At 39.5% G+C, this 25106-nt stretch overlaps 1 protein-coding gene across 1 annotated transcript in view; it reads left to right on the top strand.

Moving 5' to 3' along the window:
- The window catches only part of HAPLN1 (hyaluronan and proteoglycan link protein 1), a 73670-nt gene extending 49382 nt beyond the window's left edge, over positions 1-24288 (top strand). The window contains exons 3-5 of the mRNA XM_007107165.2: positions 13734-14105; positions 21508-21810; positions 23849-24288. Of these exons, the coding sequence (XP_007107227.1) occupies positions 13734-14105; positions 21508-21810; positions 23849-24138 (965 nt within the window). The 3' untranslated portion in view covers positions 24139-24288. The remainder of the gene's footprint in view (positions 1-13733; positions 14106-21507; positions 21811-23848) is intronic.
- The last annotated feature ends 818 nt before the right edge of the window (positions 24289-25106 follow it).

Below are 25106 nucleotides of genomic sequence, written 5' to 3'. Positions count from 1 at the left end.
GCTTTCTCTGCTCCATCCTGAGTGCTGAAATTGGCAAATTATGCAGGAAGCCAATGACTGTTTGGAAACTTTCCCAAAGCTTTTTTTTCCCCCCAGAAAAATCCATTAAATAGAGAAGCCTTTTTCTTTAGTTGCAGCTTTGCTGGAACCAGTGTTGACTCAGCTAAAGCACTGACCTATAGCTGAATGGCTTAATGTTAAAGTAATTTCAACATGCTATATTTCTCTGACTTTCCCAGCTACCAAGAAAGAACAGTTAGATTTCTTTATTGCTTTGGTTCTTTATTTTAAATGGAAAATGGAAACTACTCTTTTAGGAATGTATTTTGGAGTACAAAAATCTACCAAAGTGCTAAGTTAAAATATTTAATTAAGAGGTATCAAAGTGAAAATATCCAGGGGGTGGGAGGGGATCTTTGTTACAGAAATATTTTTATTTCAAAATGAAGACACTGAAAGCATAAGAAATCTAAAAGTTCTATACAAATCACTTCAAAAACATTTTGTGTATTTTGTATTGCTACAATGTAGTAGCAGCACTAAATACATGTGTTCTCAAAAATGATTATCAAGTAGTCAGTACAAATTGGAGCCATTTTAATCTTGTTTTAATTAAACACATTGGTTGCTTGACTTGAGTGCTTACTGGGTAACTAATTACCACATGTATAAGCTCTGAGTAGTATGTTTTTACATACTCAAGGATTATGCTGTGAAATGTACTAAAGAATATTAAGTTAAACAAGAATTCTACCTACCTTTTCCACACACTGTCCACTCAAACAAGACAAGGACATTAAGGATAAAAACACAGAAAGACCACAGTCCATCAAGTACAAAATTAACAAAGCAAGTCAGAACAGGGAGCATTTACTACAGTCAAGGGTTCAGATTAGGTGAAGGGGGTGGAAAGAAGGGAGAGTCGTTTCTTGTTTCTAAAGAGAGATTGTAAACTTAAAATAGAAACACCACTGAAAACATATCCTTGAAGTGAGGAGACTTCCACTTCTAGAGGATTCTATCTGAAGTGGTGTTTGTTTGCTTCCTTGCTTTGCCTTGTTCCTGGAAAGCATTGGAAATGACGTTTGTCCGTTTGGCTCAGAGTTACTGAATGGTACGGAAGGCACAGATGAAACAGGTGAAAGGCATGTAAGTTAAAGACAGGTTTCCTTATAAACTACAGTATGTATTACATACAGTTTTTATTTTCTTAGTTATATGGCTACATTTTTTCACAATGGATTTATGATTATCTGTGACCAATAATATTGCTAGTAAAAAATAATGAACACTCACACAAGGGTTTTTTCCTTTTCTGTTTTTTTGCTTTTTTCAAGAATAGAGAGGAAAATTCTAAAGTTTTCTTCCCTAGAATAATGTGGGTTATGAACAATTCTTATTTTCTCTTGAAAAGTGTCATAAATTATACTGAAAGGTTTTAAATCTCCAGAATCTACATATGATTATCTTATCTCCTCACTTTGCCTTGTTTTTTATCACACAATCATTAACGAAGGGTCTTAATTAGCTTAAAATACTGAAAAGGTGATTGGATGTTAATACTTCATACAGATGTTTCCATGTAAACGGAATATCTTATTTTAAAAGATGTATAATACAACAGTTATTTATAGGCTGCCCATAATATATTAAAATCAAAGTGTGCTCCAAAACCAAGCTTTGGCCTCTTTTCTTATAACTATTTATTTGGCTTGCATACGTAACTGAATAAATAAAAACAAATGAACATATAAACAATAAATATAAAAGTGTTTTTAAGGGGGAAAATCTTGTGAGAGAGCCCCTAGGGGCTGTAGGATGAACCCCATAGAGGGGCATTAGGAAGGGCTCTGTAGGCTGAGCTCTAAATAGTAAGCAGAAGCCAGTCACATCAAAAGCCAGGGACAGGGCTTCCCTGGTGGCGCAGTGGTTGAGAGTCTGCCTGCCGATGCAGGGGACGCGGGTTCGTGCTCCGATCCGGGAAGATCCCGCGTGCCGCGGAGCGGCTGGGCCCGTGAGCCATGGCCGCTGAGCCTGCGCGTCCGGAGCCTGTGCTCCGCAGCGGGAGAGGCCACAACAGTGAGAGGCCCGCGTACCGCAAAACAAAAGGAAGCTCTGCAGCATGGGTGAACCTTGAAGACATCACGCTAGTTGAACTAAGCCAGACGCAAAAGACAAACACTACATGATTCCAGTGAGAGCCCCCGTACCGCAAAAAAAAAAAAAAAAAAAAAAAAATCCAGGGACAGAGCATTCCAGGTAGAAAGAACGGGAAGTGCAAATTCTCGGAGATGGGAATAAACATGGTATTTTCAAACCAGAAAGAAGCTAAAGGGACTACAGCCTGGCAGTGGAGAGGGTGTGGTTTAAGATGAGACTGGAAGAGGAGGCATGAGTGACACCACTGTACTTTTTATTTGGTTCAGAGCATAGAGTTCAGATTTTATTCTAAAAGTGCTTGAAAATGGCTAAAAGGTTTTGAGCAAGGGGATGATGTAATATGATTTACATGTACAAAAGACCAGGTGACTACTGGATTATGTAGGTCAAGAGTAAAAGTGAGGAGACCTTTAGGAGGGTCTTGAGGTAGTTTAGGTGAGAAATCATGGTGGTGTGGACCACGATGGTAGCAGTGGAGATGGATGGAGATGAACCAATTTGGAAAAAAAAAAAAAAATGAGGTAGAGATGGCAGCACTTGCTGATAGACTAGACGTAGGGATTAAGGGAAAGGGGCATATCAAACACACCTGCTAGATTTTGGCTTGAACAAATGGACAGATGTTGGAGGCATAAAATGAACTGAGGAAGATTGGGAGAAGAACAAGTCTGGGCAGGAGAGGAGGACTCAAGTTATTTGTTTGGCATCCAATGTATGACCAGCAGGTCGTTGGATTTACTAGTTCGGAGCTCAGGAAAAAATACACTGCTAGAAAGTTTTGGAATCACCAGCACATAAACATTTATAGCCATGGGACTAGAGGAGATCACCAGGAGAAGGAAGAAATGCAAGCAGAGACAAGGAGATCGCCCTGGTCTGAAATTTGGAAACCCTCGGCATCAACAGGTGGGATAAAGGAGGATACAAAGGTCACATATTCACTTCCCAGAGTCTAAATCCTGATCACTGATATGTGGTATATTTTTTCCCAGGTAACTTTTTTAAAAAATCTAAATTAATTGCAAGTATTTAAAAATAGGAGATATTCACATTAAAATGTGCATTTCTAGGGAATTCCCTGGTGGTCCCGTGGTTAGGACTCTGCGCTTTCACTGCCACGAGCGTAAGGGCGGGGGTTTGATCCCTGGTCGGGAAAGTGGGATCCCACAGGCCACGAGGCGCAGCCAAAAAAAAAAAAAAAAGCATCTGTTGTAAAATCCAAAGACCTGCTGCTCTTCAGCCTGCATTCCCATTGGACAACATCAGTGGGAACGAGTACCTGCTCCCCGTTAGCATGGAGTGCGCGCACCCAGCAATGGTACGGTCCCTTTCACTCCTTGTGTTCTCGAGACCATGGTGCTCCCTTCATTTTCCCTCAGCCTTGCCCACCTGGGCTTTTGTGTTCGACTTACCTTTCGTTTTGTTTCAGCACTCAACTTAATACTTGACACATTACAGGCTATCAATTCATGATTGTTGATTAAGAATCAAAAGTTCCCTTTTGCCTCCAGAACTGACTCTGGATAGTACTAGCTTGATATCTTTCACACTAAGTGAAGACACTAACCATACCAATGTATAAAACCAACAGTGTCCTTTCTGCAAATTATGGATAACTTGACCTTACATTTTACCACAAAGTGGAAACAGTCTGAGCAGATACAAGTAGATTTGAGCCCTTTACCACATAAAAACACATTTCCAATAATTAGGGACTGTGTGGTTAATTACAGCCTAATGAAGAAGAATGACTCATGCTAATGTTTCAGTTTCTCTACACCCTTTGAAAGAAGTCTGTATTACAGTCCTGGAAAGTATGATTCTTCAAAGATTGTCATTTACTATATTAGTGAAACATTCAAATTTTATTTTCTTATAATGTATTCCTTAATTTCTCTATATCTGTGATAACTCTATTTTTTTTCTAAGACGAAAATAATAGAAATCAAATGCTATTTCTTTACCCATAAATCTTTGATAACATACATAAATTTAAATTCTGAAAATTATTAGCAAGAGCAGACAACTCCGAGTTGACAAAGCTAGTATGACTGTCTCAAGTTTTGGGACCAGTTATATTGGACTTACCAATGGCAATAATACTGATAAATTACTATTAACATTTAAAACCACTTACTATGTGTGATACACAATAGAAACTTCATTACCTAGGTCATCTCATTTAGCCCTCACCACTACACTGTATAAAGGTGGTTATCCTCACTGAAGCTGAGAGAGGGTCTGTAGCTTGCCCCAGGTCGTGTGGCTGTTAGGTGGTAAAGCTGAGATTCAAACTCAGGCAGGCCAATTTCTCTGCTCCTGACCCACCAGGAACCATACAGCCTCCATCTAAGCCTTCTCTGAAAAACTTCCGAGTGAAGCAGTGGGTAAAAACGGCTCCCATTTTATTCCATTCAATTGACATAATTATGTTCCAGAAGAAATCAAATCACTATGAAAAAAAGATTTGGTCTCAAGCCTTGGAGAAACTTTTCCTCAGGCCACCGTAGTGATTCTGAAGAGCAGTTCAAGGAGCAAGGTGGGGTGACAGCTACCAAGACACACATTCCACCGCTATACCCAAACGAAGACTTTCTGGAACCCCCAAGGAAAGTGAGGAGGAAGCAGGAAGAAGCTGGATTAGATACAGGGTTTTTTTTTGAAAAGGCTTTAAGGTGGTGGTCCTGAAATGAGCTCCTATGCTATTAAGAACCACTAGATTAGGAGAATCATCATCAGTTGATGAGATGCGAGTTTTCAGGAATCAGTACTTTCTAGGAACTGTCTTCTGAAAGAGCATAGGAAAGAAGAAAATGTCGAAGACAGAAGCTGGTTTGCATACCTGGCATACTTTGGACACTCAGTAAATGTTTGTTAGTAATGGGCAACATTTACTGGGCACTCAGGGTACCAGGCACTAGGCTAAGCTCTCAGCGTATCACCTCCTTTAACCCTCACAAGAACCCTCCAAAGAAGGTGGCTTAACTCCATTTTACTGATGAGAAAACTGAGCACATAAAGGTTAGGTGACACCATGTAAGAGGCACAGTCCATATGCTTAACCAATAAACTATAGCTGCTGAGAAAACAGATGAAACGATAATGAATGTGGAAAGACAAAAGCCACAAAGAATTTAGTAGAACAGAGCTAAACACCCTCATCACACTTTACTTCTTCCTGGTTGAAAAAGATGAAGAAAAAGGAATTAAAAAGAGACAATATTTTTCAAGATAGTAACCCAGTTTCAGGTTTACATCTCAGAACACAGATTTTTGAACTATGTTCAATGGACCCCCTAGAACTACCTGGAGGCTCTTGATGTCCATTTCCAGCAAAGAAGCTCACCTTTTATATGGCAAAGATCTGTCTAAAGTATCCTTTGGGGAGAAAAATTTCCACTGTCCCTGAAAAAACCTGCAGGCTCTAAAATAGTGATAGAACTTATCCTTATTTTTTACTATGAAACTTGGATATAATATCATGGTACACATTCATGATCAACATCACCCGAAACAACACTATATGTTGGTGTTGGGCTGTCTCCCATCACAGAATCAATTTAGCTCTAAGGCAAGTGTTGGGCTGCACCCCACAGGCCTACAAGCCCTGTACTTGCCCAGCTTCAAGACTGAAGAAAGAGCCCAGAGTCAGCAACAGAGACGTCAACAGTTTAATGGATTGGGGGGAAGCTTACACGTCTGAAGCAAGGTCCTGGAGCGACACCCCACTGTGTGTGGCAGAGGGCAGGCAGGACCTGGCTGCAGTCTTAGCTCCCCAGGGGGAGGGGAGGTTACCATTTATAGGGGGAATTGATGTCAGGTTGGTTCATCAGTTACCAGGGAAACCAGAAGAGGAGCACACCCCTCACCTCCCCTTTGATAATCTATCCTGGTGGAGACGTTCTGATCTAAAGCTAGAATAATCATTAGCTGGGGCCTGGGGCAACTGTGTAGGAAGGTCAGTCATGAGAGTAGGGAGTAGGTGAAGCAGGCACTGGTCGAGCAGGGGATGTACAGAGAGCAAGAGAAGAGCCATCTTGAGTGGTCTGACCATACAGGAAGGAAGACGGATGTGGTCAATACCTAAGGGAATGCTCCACAGCACATCACATCAGATGATGCAGGTCACATACCGTTTAAGGAAACTGGAAACACAATTCTAGGTAATCTGGTTCAGCTGTAGATTGATAGGAACTAGCAAGGCACAATGACTATACAGTGCTTAGAGAGCAGGTAGGCCCCGGCAGAGGGTGGAGGGATGTTGGGAGGGGTAGTATGTTCCTGTAGCCTGTGAGGCCAAAACACAGGGTCACAGAGGCTGAGAAACAGCAGTAATCACTTTACAGGAAAGAGCAATCTTCACTTACCTTATTTTCAGCTCTGGACTTTTCCTTTATAGTCAAAACTAGAAGACAGTCAGTACCTTTGTCAGTAGTATCTTAAAGGAATTGAAAAAACGAGGTAAAATTTTCACGTTTTGAAGACCTGTTTAAATATAACATTATTATTAACAGAGCCATACGTCTTCTACAAAAATATAATCTTGCAATTATAACAATATACTGCAATTCTGGCTACCAGCTTCTTGTGTGTATTTCTAGAGACACTTTAGGGGAAGTTTTTTGTTAATTTTTGTCCACCATTTTTTATATTTTTATTCCATTTCTACTTAGTGCGTGCACAGGTGATACGTGCACACGGTTCAAAAATTTTTAAATATGGGAGTATACACAGTGAAAATATCCCAGGAGCTCTCAACCCAGACATCTACCTTTTCTTTCCACAGGCTACCATGGTTATTAGTTTCATGGGTTTCTAGTGATTCCTTCAGATATAGTTTATGTAAGTATGCATATTTCTTTCCAAGTTACACAAATGGTAAGAAGCGCACATATTCTTAGGTTATTCTTCAGGTCAGCGTTTGAACTCCAGGTGAAAGCAAAGATGGGCCAGGGATAAATACAACAGGATTTCAAACCCAAGTCAAGTAGTAGAGGGCAGAGGGCAGACATGGATCCTCCTTAAAGCTTCTTTGCTGCCCTCTTTAGGTCACCCTTCCTGAAGTGCTGAGTCACAGAGGAGAGACTCAGAGTCCTTACATTGAGGAACAGCTGGGCAAGAAACTAAAGCTCTGCCTCTGATAAATGAAAAGCCCTCTGAAAGGACAGTAAAGACTAGATGGAGAGAGGGAGGGGCAGCGGGGAGGGCCCTTGTTGTTGGTTTTTTTTTGCAGTATGCAGGCCTCTCACTGTTTGTGGCCTCTCCCGTTGCGGGGCACAGGCTCCGGACATGCAGGCTCTGTGGCATGTGGGATCTTCCCGGACTGGGGCACGAACCCGTGTCCCCTGCATCGGCAGGCAGACTCTCAACCACTGCGCCACCAGGGAAGCCCGGGGGGAAGGCCCTTGTAAACGCCTCTGATGCAAAGCTGACAAGACACAGCAGAATCAAGGCCACTGATGGGAGCTTCTGGCTCTCAGTGAGCAACAATGGGATTTACTCCAGTCTGAAGGAGACAAAATACAGCCATCCCTCAATGTCCACTGGGGATTCGTTCTAAGACCCAACTCCAATACCAGAATCCTCAGATGCTCAAGTCCCCTGTATAAAATGTTGCAGTATTTGCACCTAACCTACAGGCATCATCCCTTATAATACCTACAACAATGTAAATGTTGCTATGTAAATAGCTGTAAATACAATGTAAATGCTATGTAAATACTTAGGCAAGCAGCAAATTGAAGTTTTGCTTTTCAGAGCTTTCTGGAATTTCGTTTTCAAATATTTTCCATCTCTGATTGGTTGAATCCCAAATGAGGCACACACAGATACGGAGGGCTGACTGTAATTATAAACAGTTAAAGATTATTGAGTAAGATAATTTTTTCCTAAATTATGTATCCTACTCAAATGTAATGTGTAAGATGAGAGACAAATGTCTAAATTATGTATTCTTTTTAAATATTGCGTCTTTAATATGTATCTTTATCTGTTTTTATAAAGTGTTTTCATTTTAGAGCAATATGGTATAAAGCAAGGGCAGGGGTCTATGTCTACTGCCATAGCTGAGCACAGCCTCTGGGAGGCATTAGTCTATTTCAGTCACGGACACTTATCACACGCCAGGCACTATTTTGGTGCTGGAGGAACAATATAACAAGACGCGGACTAGGGAGACAGAGTGACTGTTTTCAGTAGACTGTGGTAAGCACAACGATAAGGATACAAATCCATCCTGGTTGCTCATCATGGGGCAGGTTGGCTACCCTAAAGGAAGGAACAGCTTCCAAAGTGTTAGTCTTACACATCTCAACCCACCAAAGTGATAACAAATGCCACAAAAATAAGGAACTGTCTTTAAAACCTTGTGCAGCATTTTCAAATGACGCATCGTGGAGCTGGCACTTGAGTGTCTGCCTACTAGTTTGGAATGCCAGGGAGGAATTAGTTTTTTGTTTGGAGTGATGAAAAAGTTTTGGAAATAGATAGTGGTGGTGGTTGTGATCGCAGGTGGCCTCGGCCTGCAGCAGCTTGAAGCAGGATTTCAGGTCCCCGGCCAGAGACTGATGTCAGGCCAAGGCAGTGAGAACGCTGAATCCTAGCCACTAGACCACCAAGGCCAGTGGCCAGTGACAAGGCCCCTGGCCCGTTGGCTTTGTAGAAATGAACTTCCACAAAGAGGAGGAAAGTAGTGAGACAAGTAAAGTGTTTGTTAGGAGGAAAAAGAATATGTGTGAATAGACACACACACACACACTCGGGCGGACTCAGAGAGAGAGTCGCACCCTCATGGTAGTTTGAATCACTTATATGGGGCATTTCTTCTGGGTTTTCTCTGGCCAATCATCTTGCTTTGCCTGGCTCTGAGTCCATCTTTGGTTTGTCTCGGGGTCCTCCCCTGTGCGCGTGCGCATCTCTTAGCCAAGATGGATTCTAGCGAAGAGGCCTATGGGTAGGTTGACATCACCTACTATGGGGTGGCACTCCCTCCCTTTTTGACCCCTGAGGAGCCTTTCTGCACAGGTGTAGTCGGGAAGGTCTCCTTGACCTCAAGAATGAAAAATATGTGGCCTCTGTACCTCTTACCTGGGCAGGCTCAGCTTCTCCTAGCTCCTGCTGTTATCTTCATCTTGAAGTATCTCTCCAGAGGGGACAAACTCCAGCCGCTCAGCCTGTGGCCCATCTATCCCCTGCCTCAGTTGCACAACAATGTGAAAGTAATTAATGCCACTGAATCATACACTTAAAAATGGTTAAAATGGCAAATTTTATGTTATGTGTATTTTACCACAATAAAAAAATCAAATGATGGTGGTAGAAATTTTTCTTGGGAGGGGAGTATTTTTTTGTCTTTGTTTAGCCATCTTAAATATGTTCCTTAGTTAGTTTGGTTTGTTTGGGTTCTTTTTACATTTCATTGGCCTAGGAAATCCAAAAGTCTGGAGGCTCCTTCATTATACACCAGTGAGAAAGTAACCAACACCAAGACTGGTCATTTTGTGCAATCCAAAAAGTTATTTATTTTTAAAAGACAAACTTTGACCCATAACACCTTTTTTTTTTTCTTTCTGTTACCTCTGTTTCTTTGGCAATGAACTGCCCCCGCCAAATGTTTAAACTTTTAATAGAACTAAGAACAATAGGTAATAGTCCAATATCATATTTCTAAATTGTTTTTCTGCAACTGATTGTTTTTGTCCTATTGTTTAAAAGATTTCATCTAAATTACAGAGTGATACAAAGATCTGTTTTTCAGTCATGCCATTGCTTTCATAATTTGGTGAAACTGAATGATGTCCTCTGGATTTCACAGCAGACTGTAAAATAATAATGAAGCCCTGCTGTTTCCCCTGGAGACAACTGTGGTCTTTGAAGGGCATCAAATCTTTCCTCATTGTCAATGACACTCACTAATAAAAATATGAAATTCCTGTAACTTACAGATTGAACTTTTAAAAAAATTCAGTCCCCCTAAAATGAGCACATGTATGCTGCTTGGTTTTCTCTAGTTAATATTTAAAAAAAAAAAAAAAAAAAAGGATAAGCAATGCTCATTCTGATGATCAAGGTTTATTTTTATCGTTTGCATTTGATTTGCTTTACAACTGCCCTGTTGATTGAACAGTTTTGACTTAAACATTAATTTCAAACCAATCCACATTTTTAACCCAATGATCAGATTACTCTAGACAAGACTGTGCAAAGTTTGCCATCAGCATTATAGGCTCCCTTTGTTCCAGTCCTCTACCCTCTCCCTCTTAGTGTGTTTCCTGGCTGATCCCTATCATGACAACCTGCCATAGGGAGCCAGATACGAATCTTAAGCTCAATGCTCTCATGATGAAGACCTGTCACTCAAGCAGCTAGGCCCTGCTACAGCCTGCAACAGAACCCAGGGCTCCTTGACTCACTGGCCAGTGCTCTTTCCTACATCTTACCTGCTCTGCAACAGGCCACTCCCGCCAGCAATGCTCAATGCTGTATAATCTGCAGTGTTGAGCTTCTAAAAGCAAGCAAACTAATAAAACACATTGTTCTAAAGGCCATGTTGGGGATTTAGGTTAATGAACGTTAATAGCCCTCAGTCACTCAAAGTGTTACCCATTACACAACTTTCTTAGGGTTCTTTGAATTTCAGCCAGGGCCTCGTGGCATCTACTACCTCAACACCCCAGTTGCCCCAAAAATAAGAATGGTGGAAATTTATACATTCTAGCAGGTTCGTTAGAAAAATTATTTTGTGGGAAGCCAATGGATTTTTGGTATCTGCTTAGTTCTCAACATTATACCACATAAGTCATCATCTATGCAGAATGCTAGAGTATAAATAAATAGTACCTAAAAAAAAAAATCAGAAGCTTATACTTCTAAAATACTACAAGATGATTTACCGTTAACCTCAGAAAAAAATTAGAAGTTTCAATCTCTTGTACAAGACTTTTGATCTGTGCTTTAACTCTTTAATTTATGAAACACTCAGGCCTTGTATTCATTCTGGAATACCTTATGATTATGCTAAACCACACAATAATTTCCAAGTTTCCTATATAACACAGGTGGCATTGTATGTATTATTTTACTCTACATGGTTAAAAACTTTATAAGTAAGTGGAACCATGGAAGGTTAATATATGTCAAAATCATGCTCAATATTAGGCAGTATCATATAGGAGAAATACAGGGAAAAAACTATGCAGTAGGAACAGTTTGGGTCAGCCATTATTTTAAGTGCTTTATGTGCCTATTAGGTCAACTATACATAGTAGATATTACTTTCCCTAATTCACATGTAAGGAAATTGGGGCTTAGGGCTTGCATACCTTGCTCAAGGATTCAGAGCTAGCAAATTGAAGAGGTGAGGTTAGAACAAGGTCTCTAACATATCAAAGCCCATGTTCCTAGCTACTGTAACTCCCCTTTAGCCCAGTGCATCTGGGCATTAGTTTTGACTTTAAAGTAAAAAGCTTGAGAGAATCATGAAACGGCAACTTTTTGAAGGCCTCATGTCTTGTCTAAACTCAATTCCCAGCATGGGAAGGCCCAGCTTCAGGCATCCTCCCAAGGTAGTGGGCAGATCCATGTTCCCTAGGGCCTCAGGCATTGCTGAGTAGACTTATTAAACAGCACCTTTTCCTCCTCCCAGAAAGAAGATACTAGAAATATTTAGGTAAAACATGGATGCAGTCCCTGGGGATATTGCAGGGGGAATATTATACATAGGGCAGAGTTGGATACATTTACCTTTTATGTCTTATGATTCGATGGGCCTAAATAAGAAGATAAAGAAGAAAATCTAAAGGAAATGCTTAATGAGCTGGATTTGTGATTCATTTTACTTAAGCCATTATCCTCTCATTTTATGATCTATTCAAAGTAGGGGGGCTTCCCTGGTGGCGCAGTGGTTGAGAGTCCGCCTGCCGATGCAGGGGACACGGGTTCGTGCCCCGGGCCAGGAAGATCCCACATGCCGCGGAGTGGCTGGACCCGTGAGCCACGGCAGCTGAGCCTGCACGTCCGGAGCCTGTGCTCCGCAACGGGAGAGGCCACAACAGTGAGAGGCCCGCGTACCGCAAAAAAAAAAAAAAACACAAAGTAGGGGCACTGATGGCTTTAAAAGTGGTTAAACGGTTCAGTTTCTGAAGACGGAGGCTGACATAAATATGTTCATTTTTTAATATGAATTTTGATTGCTCTATGATAAAAATATAACCACTGTCTATTCTTGGACCCTTTATTTTAAACTCTGAATCCTACCTATGCCATTAAATAACTAAGTTTTGAGGTTTGTCTGGAGATGACTGGCTACTCCTGACGACCTGTTGTGTACTATCGTTAATGATTCGTGACCAAGGTTTATTCAGAACCTCCAGCCTAAAGCAGGAGGGGCTGCTTGAAAGACAGCTTTGGCAGCCTTTGAAAGCTGTGTGTGGATGAGGTATGTGTGTCCAGGGATTCTTATATCGCTTTCTCATTTTCAAAGCTTGCACATCCTCAAGAGACCTTGTCAAGGTCAAAAGCGCAATGAGCGAACCAGGGGAAACCCCAGAGAAAGCCAAGATCTGAAAATAACAGCTAGCTCTCCAGAGGCCGGTGGCCGTGCTGACTTGGCAGGCTAGGAATATCATGGTGCTCCCAGGAAGGCAATAAAGTCCTTGGAGGAGGGAGGAGGGAAGCGAAAGGGCAAGGCATGGCAAGGCAGAAGCAAAGTGAGAGGATTCTGTAAACCAAGATACAGCAGAAAGCAGGGGCAGCGGGGAGCGGGGTGGGTGGAGGGTTGTAGAAGGAGATTTAAGGGAATAAAGAAACATAATTATCTGGTTAATTAGAAAATAAATATAACTTTGGATACACTTTTAACATCCAAGGTTTGAGGAATATATTTCAAAATCTGGAGTTTTTTAAAAAGCACTCACTAAAAATACCTTTCTGATGTCTGGCCTTTGTGTGAAAATAATACATACATGTTGCTTGAAATGCTCCAGAACGGCATATCGCAGGTGTATATTTGAATTGAAGCCAGAGATGGGAGGACATTCTAATTCTCTGGCCAGAACAGTACAATGAAAGTTAATCATGTTGCCGTATACTTTTCCTAGAAATATAATACAGACTTATCGTATTAGAAAGCTCAGCTGGGGAGAGATCAATTTACCTAGCTTGATCGGTTTGGGTTTATACTGATGAAATAGTTATGGTTCCCTGTCACTTCTCTTGGTCTTGTTTCTACGTTTTTGATATTTAACTGTAGAAGAAAAATAAATAGAATTTACGATGACATCTTCAAACTTCAGATGACTATAGAGTATTATAGCCAATATTTCTCATTGATTATAATGCATATCCTTCCTTTTTTCAGTGGCTTAAAAGACATGACTACCTTGTAGATGGCCTCTAGTTACTAAAGGTACCTTTCTATGTGGTTCAAAGGAGATCACTGCTCAACAATGCAGAGAAGCTTATCGTCAATGCTACTCTTTGTCAGATACCCTGTGTAGGTAGTATATTTCATATTACTAAAAAGTCTAAAAGCATATTAATGGTTCTTTCCTTTTTTTCTCTCTTTTCAATTACAGCAGAAAATGGCCCCCGTCTACTCGTGGAAGCAGAACAAGCCAAGGTGTTCTCACACAGAGGTGGCAATATTACACTGCCATGTAAATTTTACCGAGACCCTACAGCACTTGGCTCAGGAACCCACAAAATCCGAATTAAGTGGACCAAGCTAACTTCAGATTACCTCAAGGAAGTGGATGTTTTTGTTTCCATGGGATACCACAAGAAAACCTATGGAGGCTACCAGGGTAGAGTGTTTCTGAAAGGAGGCAGTGAAAATGATGCTTCTCTGGTGATCACAGACCTTACCCTGGAGGATTATGGGAGATACAAGTGTGAGGTGATTGAAGGATTAGAAGATGATACTGCTGTGGTAGCATTAGATTTACAAGGTAAGTATCTATAAATCATGTTAAACTTAGGAATGGTAATTAATCATTGCTTTTTTTTTCATGACAAGTAATGTCTAATGGTTACCACAGTGCTGATGTGAGAAATCAGAAGTCCATGTAAAGAATGTTTTTCTGTTCTTTTGTAATCTGCAATCTGTCTATGATTCCAGCTTTCATATTTGAAATGTACACACAATGGTTATATGCAAATCTGAAGCTATTTGCAAGTAGGAGAAACATGCAGTGGAACTGAATTAACAACATTCAGAAACTGCCTTATGCCATTCAAAATTTAAATCTCATTACATAGTTATTAAGAAATTCAGAGTGGAGGCTTTTTTATTATGCTTCTAAAATTATCTCGGTTTCAAAATAATGGCAAGTTTTGTGAAGGACATCTGCTAACTAAAATACATTTAATTGTATTCTGTAAAATAACTGTGAAAACTTAATTTAACAAAAAAGTAGACTCTAGCTTTATTTAAATATTCTTGTAAAGAAGTAATTTTTTTTAATTGTCCGGAGTCTCTTAGACACTGAATACCAAATGGTCAAGGCATTTTGTCGGGGGAGTTTTATTTCTTAAATATGTCATACATTCAGTAGGTTCAAAGATCAAAATGTATACAAAGCTAAACAATAAAATGTATCCATGCCATCCTGTTTTCCCTCTGCCCAAAGCCCTTTAGGCCTCTCCTTAGTTTCTCATGTATCTCAAGACACCCTTTATTCATGAATTTCAGTGTTTCTTTACATGGAAGGATGAATTTTGGCTGCATTAATAGAAGACTTTCCTTCCTTATATAAACTATAGGTGTGTGTTTGCTAGAAGCTCCTTTCACATTCTAGGCCAGATTTGTGGCTTTTGGAAAAATATGTTTGACGCACTAGCACTTCATTGAAGATGTGACCTTCTGAATCCCACAGAGTGCCATCACACGCATGCAGATTAGCTTTATGTATCTGATACATTGCTTGATGTTGTAAAGTTCATTTTTGTGACCTTCTCTTGTCTCTCTTAGTTGTAGTTCTTGGCTCCTGATTGCATGCCACCTTATACTTTGAGTTTTTATTGATTCACTTTCATATCCATGAACATTGGCATTATTCACGATGAAAGAAGTAACTGGCTTAGAGAAGACAGTCAATCATCAAATATTAATTGAGGGTCACTTTCTTTTATCAAAGGGGCATCAGGCACTGGACGCTAGTAGTATCAAGATGCTTATGTTAGTCCCAGCTTTGTCAGTATATGTTTTGTAACCAGAGCAAGTTACTTATCCTTATTGTACCTTGGCTACCAATCTATGAATAATGGGTTGAACTGTATTATCTGTTAAGTTACTTTTTCTTAAACTTAAGTAATTCACATGCCATATTTATTATTTCCCTACACTTACTTAAAAATACATTTTAAATAAATAGAAACCAGTATAACTTGCCAGAAATAGAAGGAAACCATAAAGATAAGTACAGTGAACATAAGATATTTCTAATTATAAATGGATACATGCTTGCTGATGGCTTTGAGCATGAAGCCAGCTCTCCCTTTTCTGAAAAGCAGATTTAATATGTGTTAGAAGATAATACACTCTATGGTCAAACTGAGACTTCCTTTAAGACACAATTAGAGGTGTTGAAGGGGAATTGTAAGAAGAGTAATTTTTCCTGCATAGGCCCTGCACTCTCCCAAATCTCCATGTTTTCTATGCTTTCATAACACTTCTCTACCATATAGCACATAAGTATATGAGCTAAGTAAATGTGTCCAAGAAACCAATTTAATTGATAAATATTTTTACAAGTGCTGTTTTGGTACCATGAGAAACAAAAAAATTCCAAATCATGGTTCCTTTCATTCAACAATCTTACAGTCCATTAAAGATTCTAAGATACTTTCAAAAGTAAGTACTTTAAAATAAGGTAGAATTTGGTAAAGTAAGTAGGTAAAACAAATTGCTCTAATCATATGCATATTTATTTTGCTCACTTTCAGTAATGTCCCTTGACAGCTGAAACGTAGGGAAAGCTCCTTTTCTAAGATAACATGGCTAGGAGTAAGAGCTAGGGCTAGAATTTGATACCAAGGGCACTGAATGAAGTCTATGCTTTTATCTACTATGATCTGGGAGTTTGCAGGAAAGAGAAAGTTTCTTTTGGGGTGGGAAAAAATGGAGGTTTCAGAGAGGCAGTGGTGTTTGACAGCCTCAGTTCTTCTGAAGTTTTCTCAAGATTCTCAAAGGCCCCAAAGTTATTTGGGAGATGACCTAGGGACTGTCCTTTGGTCATACTTCATTAATTGGTGTACCCATTCTCACTGCAGAGAATGTTTTTCCGTCTTTCTGTGTACTATGAAAAGGGCAGAAGCAGTCATTACCCAGAGGCTCTGCTTTGAAATAACTGACATTTCCATATTTAACATTATATACATGAATTCGTTTCTGAACTGGAGAAAATATATTCCTTCAAGAATAAGATCAAAGGGACCTCCCTGGTGGCGCAGTGGTTAAGAAGCCGCCTGCCAATGCAGGGGACACTGGTTCGAGCCCTGGTCCGGGAAGATCCCACATGGTGCAGAGCAACAAAGCCCTTGCAGCACAACTACTGAGCGTGCATTCTAGAGCCCACGAGCCACAACTACTGAGCCCATACACTGCAACTACTGAAGCCTGTGCACTCAGAGCCTGTGCTCGGCAAAAAGAGAAGCCACCGCAATGAGAAGCCCGCGCGCCGCAACGAAGCGTAGCCCCGGCTCGCCACAACTAGAGAAAGCCCGCACGCAACAAAAAAAGACCCAACTCAGCCAAAAATAAATAAATAAATAAGTTTATTTTTAAAAAAGAAAAGATCAACTCTACCCTGAGCCCTCCCCTTCCACGCCCAGCTATGATGTTCTCAGAGCACCGTCTACAGATTTCCATCGTAATTCTAATCACATTTTGTTTTGTAAATATTTGCAAATTGTCCGTCTTCACCTGCTAAATAGGATCTATTGAGGCAGTCAAGGGCCAAAACAAAGTCAGTGCTCAGTAAATAGTTTATAGGTGAGTGAATGTTTGATACAATGGGTTTATACTTTCAAATACAAAAAAGCCTGCAGGCAATGGAAGGCAATGGAAAGGAAGAGACACTTGATTTGGACCATGAAAGATGAACCTGGTTCTTTCAAGGGGTAGAGAGCATGACAAAGCGGGAAAGAGTGCATCACAGGTGTGAGGGAGAAACTCTTCAAAAGCCAAAATGTGAATAACAGATGCCACAGACAGCATCCACCTTGACTGGTTTAAGGCTCAGCATGGCAACAGGGTGGGATAAAAATTTTTAACTTTTTATTATAGCCAATTTCAAACATTTGGAAAAATAGAAAGACTAGTATAATGAATCTCTATATATCACCAGCTTCAAAAAATGTCATGATATAGCCAATCTTATTTTATCTTGCTTTATTTACTCCCACCCCCAATGAATAATTTTCAAGAAAATCTCGACATTATTTTATCTATATATACTTTAACATGAGATAAGAACTCATTTTAAAATAAAATTACAACATTTTAATTATAGAATAAGATCTGAGGAACCTTGATTGCTACCTGAGGATGGACACTGTGAGGGACTTGACAATTTCCACCTCGTCTGGGGTAGATGCTCAAGGTGCAGCAATTATATACATAAGAGTTTGAAGGCTATGATAAACCACATGTAGCACAAGAGATACCTTGTGGTTATCATTTACTAGCTCTTATTCCAGGTCCTGACCTTTTTCCATTACCAATTACATCCTTATAGAGGACCATCTACCAATCAGCAAGTTTCACTCAAGCTCCTTGTCAATCTTCTAACATGCATAAATAAGACCAGGGAAGCGTATCATTTTGAATGTCATAATTAAGCTGCCTTTCCAACTGTAATTGTACAACGCCTTTAATCATATTGGCCCTTTAATACCAGATTAAATGCTATGTGCTTCAAAGAATTTTCCCAATTAGAAAAATACCGTTCTTCTTCAAGATGCCCAAATTGTATGGTTTGTATTTATAAGATTTTATTCTGTCTTGGATTCAAATTTATATATCCATAGTATATGTATCAAAGCATAGACTCTTTGCAGAAACAGGCCACACTCCAAACTCAAGGTACCCTAGAATACTGAGTGCAATGCCTTGCTCTTAGTTGTGTTTTAAGATCTGTTCTTCAAATCACACTGATTTTAAAAAAAAGTAAACCCTTTTGAAAAACTGACCTACATATGAGCTGGAATTAGCTGTGGAAACACAATTTTTTTTCATATAGCATCTTGGATAGTGTAAAGCCCTCTGATTACTACCAAATTATCCACACTGCTAGAAACAACACCCAGCAAGAGACAAGCCTTATATGAATATAACAAGGAGGGTGTCACTAGACATTCATGAGTAGCCCAATACGGAATTCATTTGCGCAATCAATAAACATATAGATAATGATATGAAAAACATATTTGTGCTTCCAATCTTCCACTGTATTGGTCTTCCATTGATGAAAATGGGGCCAAATACACAAAAACATAGTCTGAGAACTTTTAGAAATAGAAAGCTAATTTCAGATATGTACATAGCACTGAAAGGTAGTCTGAGAGGCACTGAAGAAGGTAAAATTGTTCTGCATGGTCTCTACCTTTCTATTACTAAAAATATTTACTTTGTGGAGTTACTGAAATTTCCTTAAGCTTTTATAGGTACCATGGCATGAAAACCTTTCATATATCCAATAAATTGATATTTGCCAACCACTAGGATGAACTGGTCTGTGCAATTATAAGTCTTAAAGAATGTGTTTTTAAAACATTTCAGTTGACTCAACTACCCACATCATTTGATATTATTCTTTTCCATGTGAGGTATCTTCCTTATTAATCCCCTTTTTAGTGATGCATACCAGCCCTTCATGGAAAAGAGCTTTTGATTATATTTTGACATATAAGTATAAAATAATCATACTTGGAAAATAATCATATACCCTTCTTTCTCACCCATGAAAGTTTAACTTTTCTTATTTTTGTAATGCCGGATGAAAGCAATCACCATTTGCTCCATAATTCAGCTGTAGGAATTGCACTTTTTTCCACAGAGCCAAGAAGGTTTCTGTAATTATAGTCTTAGATGTTGACATCTTAACTAGCTGAAAGTAAAATGAGCAAATAAATAAAATACTAACAAACATGCAGTTCCAGAAATGCCCACACTTGCACGAAACATTTGATTGTTGAAATGTATGCACCAAATGTGTACAACACAGTGAAACTTTTTAAATGTTGGTGGGGACACAGAAACTGACCTTGATTTACTTGGAATGTGTTCTTTCCAGCATCATCAACCATTAATTAAAATCTGCTAAGTAAATCTTTTGAGTTACTGTAAGTTGATCATTTATTCTTACAATTGAAAAATAGTAAAATTTTAATATAGGGCTTCACTTTGACCTTGAGTAATGATTGCATGAAATTGTGTTAAATTTGAAAGGAACTCAGAAATATATTACACTGGATTTGGAACTGAATCAAACATAACTCAGTGGTTAATCAAGGACAAATTACTAAAGAAAAAATTTTCACAATGCCTATGGGAGTCCACCAAACACAGTCTGGTGAATTTAAACTGAAGCGGTTGTCTAGGTCTTTAAAATTATTATAAATTAAAATAGTCTACATTCTCCACTGTTACCATCTTGAGCTATTTGAGAAATGGAATTCAACCTAAATGGTTGAACTTAGGTTTACGTACTTTGAGATTTTCTCTCACTTAAGGTCTAGCTGCCAAGGAAACCTCTACTGGATAAATTAAATATTTTCCTTTTCATTGGCATTCCTGGGGTTGCTGAGAAAGAGGATGGAAGGCAGAGGGGACAGGGAGCACTAGAGCAGCTCATTCCCAGTGCTGACTGAGTCGTAGCTGGATGTCTGGGCACAGCCCTTCTTAGAAGGAGTCATCTTCAGGCCTTCCCCACCTCCATTCCGCCCATTGCTGCAGGGGGCAAAGGCAACGAAGGGAGTCTTTTCCTCCTTCCTTTTGGCTCCGATTCAGCTTACAGATCCTTCAGCCAAGAACCTGAGAAGGCAGGATGAGATCAGGAAGCCTTCCTGGATCTCTGCCTCTAGTGGATGGTGCCAGCTGGACTGCCCTACAGGGACAAACGTGTCCAGCAGAGACTTTCAGTGGATGTGACTTGATTTAGGCTACTGAAATTTCTTCTTGTAGAGTCTTCCAGGACAATTTCTAGAAGAATACATTTCCTGTGTACTGGTTACACTATTAGTGGACTGTGCATCCATCTTGTATAGGGTCTGCAGTCTCATAAAATAGCACATTTGGTATAATCCACCAAATTACTGCGTCAGCAGACAGTTTTTTACATTCCACACACTAAAATATGAATTATTTTTAATTATATTTAAAAATTCAAGGCAAAGCCTTGAATAATCACTCGAAATTAATCGTCTTTTAGCAACCATGGGGGAGACATTTTGATAGTGGTCCTTCATAAAGTCCAACAAATGATACAATTTTGCTTTCTTATGATGCAATCCTTATCCTTTAAAGAAACTGTGCAGAAAGTTGTGAAACAGCTCAGACACCTCCCATGATTATCTGACGGAAAAAAATGCTTTTGGAAAGCTGTTGCATCTTCCCAAAGTCAAGTGCCAAGTCACAGTGTTTACATATACTAAGGGTTTTTGTCCTCTAAAATATTTAATTCTTTGGCAATAACTTTGACAGATGTCTATTTTGTACCTACCTTGCACAGGACAAGCTTCTGGAAGCTTTTTTTTTTTTTTCCTATTTGCAATAAAAATGTTTTTAAAAGCTTAGTTTCAGTTTGCAATACACGAATACGGAAACTGAAAAATAGTAATGGAAACATTTTAAAAATGAAAGCTCTTATTTTAGTCGCATTGTTCAAAGACAGAATAAAATAAGATTAAGAACTACACTAAAAGTTGAAACAGATAAGAGAGCCACGATGTTTTTTACGGAAGTGCCTCACTGTAAAAAGTGACCTTATTAGTATGAAATAAGACCGCTTAATTATGTTGTTGTCAGATATGCAACAGGTAAGTTCTCAGGGAGCGCTATTTGGAAGCTATAATCTGCAGACGAATCGTTTCGGAAAGGAGAATTGTGAGGACTGAGCTGAACTCTTAGCAAAAGAGGTAAATCGCTGAAGTTACCGGACCAAAGAGCTAACTGGGAGATGCTCAGAGCTGAGAGGTTGTTTGAAAGGAAATGGGACCATGAGAAAACACTGCAAGTTGAACAAAAACTGCTTTTTCATCTGATGGAGATTCTATTATGTTTTTCTATGATTTGCTCATAGTTGTTACTAACTGTGCCACTAACGATTCCTTGCCTTCTCCTTTGGACAGGTGTGGTATTTCCTTATTTTCCACGACTGGGGCGCTACAATCTCAATTTTCACGAGGCACAGCAGGCTTGTCTGGACCAGGATGCTGCGATCGCCTCCTTTGACCAGCTGTACGATGCCTGGAGGGGTGGGCTGGACTGGTGCAATGCTGGCTGGCTCAGTGATGGGTCTGTACAGTATCCCATCACAAAACCCAGAGAACCCTGCGGAGGCCAGAACACAGTGCCCGGAGTCAGGAACTACGGGTTTTGGGACAAAGATAAAAGCAGATACGATGTCTTCTGTTTTACATCCAACTTCAATGGTAAGATATTAACCATACTGCCTTGTTTCCTATCCCAGAGACCAATACATACTATGATGTGACATTAAACTTTTAATCTTATCTACTTAAAAAAAAAGAAAAACAGCATTGAAGTGTTGCTCCAGATATAAGAAATTCTTAAGTGTCATAATTTTTTAAAATCCACAGACATCAAGCAAAAGTACATATTTCCATGATTCTTTGGTTTTATTGCATCCAACTGTTATTATGAAATAGTTTAACTGTCATGTTGTATGGAGTCTTTTTCTTACTGCCAAAGATGATGCTGCCACTGTGTGCCCTCCATGGGATAGAGACCTCTCCGCTGAAGTAAGGATGGCGTCTGTGTCATGGTCGTCTTCTCTAAATTACAATGTCAATTTATTCATAGAGGATCAGCAAAGCTTAGGATAAAGAGAGAGCATTATCTCTCTGATAAAGAGAGGGCTCAGGATAAAGAGACCTTTGCAAGAAAATTAAGTAGAAATAACACTGGAGGTGAAAGCAGAAGTGAGAGATCCAGGTTGTATCAGTGCTGATGACTGACTCATTGAATGCGACACAGCTCCCAACCCTATCTTGCTCCTTCCAGAACCAGGGACGTTACATGTAGGGCCCAGTGCAAAATGAAAATGTGGGCTCCTTGTTAAACAATTATTAAGAATTTTAAGATGACACAGTAAAGCATTAAATCACGCACGCGGCCCAGTGTGACTGTACAGGCCGCAAACCCACGAGGCTGGCCCTGGCCCCATTATTTTATATTTCAGGTGCCTGGTGACATGCTTTGGCGAAAACAGCAAGGGATCAGGGATCAACAAACTTTCTGTAAAGGGTCAGACAGTAAATATTTTTGGCTTTGTGGGCCATATGGTCTCTGTTGCAACTACTCCATGTAGCTTTGTATGTTATAACACAAAAGCCGCCATGAACAATATTAAACAGATGGGTGTGGCTGTGTTCTAATAAAACCTCACTGGACCCGTGCGCTGTAGTTTGCCGGCCTCAGCTACAGATGATAGAACTAACCCTCTTATTAATGTTCCCGTGACAGCTGCCCTTTCTCCAAATCATATCCTCTTAGTCTAGAAAGAACTGGCAAACGTTAATTTAGACTTCAATAATCTGTATTTAAAGAGAGGCAAGGAGGGTATCACATTACAATGTGTAATCAGGTTAGACAGTCTGATTCTATTCTGCCTGAAACTAAAAGTCTGAGAAAATCTTGCACTGATGGGTATCACTTTAGTCAGTTGATGTCATATTTTATACATTTCATGCATATTTGATACAAATTGAAGGAATCTCAGTAATTAACACAATTGAATTAGTGGTTGAGACTAACTTGCTCTTTCTTGTAAAATCAAGAAATGTTTAGGTGTCAGAGTCCCCACAGAGGGAAACTGAAAAAATTAACTAACTTCATCCTCTTTGCTAGTGAGTGAACAGACTGAGTTCACATTCTGAGTCCATATTATTTATGGCAAGTGACTTCCTGTATGTTTTGCATTTTCATACTGTAGTCTTTGAATAAGAATAATGTCTTATTGATACCTGTAATGAAAAGGACTTGAGGGCTTTTGATTATTTTTAAATGGACTTTTCTGTCAGGAACGTTTTTTGATCCTTTCACATTCAAATTTTGCCTCTCTAGAAACTTGTGCTGGGCTTCAGTCTTGCTACAGCTAGAATTTAAATAGCTCTTGCTTTTAACATGGAATTCTGTCTTCTCTAGTGCCACAGAAGGGCCCTTTTTGCCACTAATTAGCTAAAAGAGACCTATCTGTCATTTCCCTTTTCTTTTTTACAGCTCTAAAAGGGCATGTCTGAACACACATTAAGGGGCAAGGAAAAAACTAATTTAATGGAGAGCAACCCAGGGGCACTACATTTAACTGACAATCCTGTGTTTCAGAGCCTTTACAGACACTGCTCTATATCCCCCTTCATTGAGAAACACTTCCATTTAGGGCTCCTTCCACCTCTGTGCGGCTGAGCCACAGACAGGCCCACTGACCCTCTCTCCTTTTCTCCGCAGGCCGATTTTACTACCTGATCCACCCCACCAAGCTGACCTACGACGAAGCGGTGCAGGCTTGTCTCAATGATGGTGCTCAGATTGCTAAAGTGGGCCAGATATTCGCTGCCTGGAAACTTCTGGGATATGACCGTTGCGATGCAGGCTGGTTGGCGGACGGCAGTGTCCGCTACCCCATCTCTAGGCCAAGAAGGCGCTGCAGTCCTACTGAGGCTGCGGTGCGCTTCGTGGGTTTCCCAGATAAAAAGCATAAGCTGTATGGTGTCTACTGCTTCAGAGCATACAACTGAGCGTGCTCCTAGAGCACGTCAGTTTTAAAGTCATTAAGAACATGTGAAAGGTTTTTTTTTTTTTCAGTATGAACTCATGCAAGTTACCAAAACTGTGATAACCCTTTTTTACTTACTGTAAAGACATTTTCATAAAGACCAATTCATTAATTTGTTTTTGTAAAGCTATCATTCAATATATATTATAAATTAATATAATTTTAAGGGAAGCACTACATAAGGAGGCTTTAGAGCCAAACCGTTTAGGCTACATCATCCCAACCAAGTATCCTTTCATGATCGGGGCATGCAATAGCTTAAGGATTGCTAGGATTAAATTAAGGAAAGTAAAGCTACTCAGAGTAGCAGCTGCCACAAGCACAAATTTTACACATTTGTACAATTTTGAAATGCACTACAATAAACAGATTAGAGCAACAGATTTGAAATACAGGCTTCTTTACATAAACTGAGATTCTGAGAGGCTGCACAAAACTTAGTTTCACAAGGGAACAATCTACACTTTTCTAAAATATTTCAAAGCTCCAATAGACAGAATTATTTTACTCTTTAAAATCCTGCCTTTTTGACCAAAAAAAAAAAAAAAATTCATATGGACTCCAATGTATAACAAGCACAGTTAAAACCCCTTAATAATCCCATTTATATGAAGTATGAAACTAAAATAAGCAGGTAATATTTAACCAATGAGACGCCTACCTTCTTCTAATTAAAATTACACATGCCTGAGAATTGTTTTATCTTTTGAGTAGCTTTACTGAGTTATATTTAAATTCTAAGGGCCGTTTGCTAAGCAGCATTTAGCATCTACTCAGGGCAGTTATATAGATAAACTGCTGGACAGAAAAATTGTAAAATTTAGCAGCTTGATTTTATGTTAGCCTATGAAATGTTATTGTCCTATAAAAATAACTTTAAAATATTTAATATTTCTTTATTTACATGACATGACAAAAATTTAAATCATA

The sequence above is a fragment of the Physeter macrocephalus genome, chromosome 8 (assembly GCF_002837175.3).
Source record: "Physeter macrocephalus isolate SW-GA chromosome 8, ASM283717v5, whole genome shotgun sequence".
Classification (NCBI taxonomy): Eukaryota; Metazoa; Chordata; class Mammalia; order Artiodactyla; family Physeteridae; genus Physeter; species Physeter macrocephalus.
Note: the sequence above shows the minus strand (reverse complement) of the source record. Positions and strands in the feature narration are given on the sequence as shown.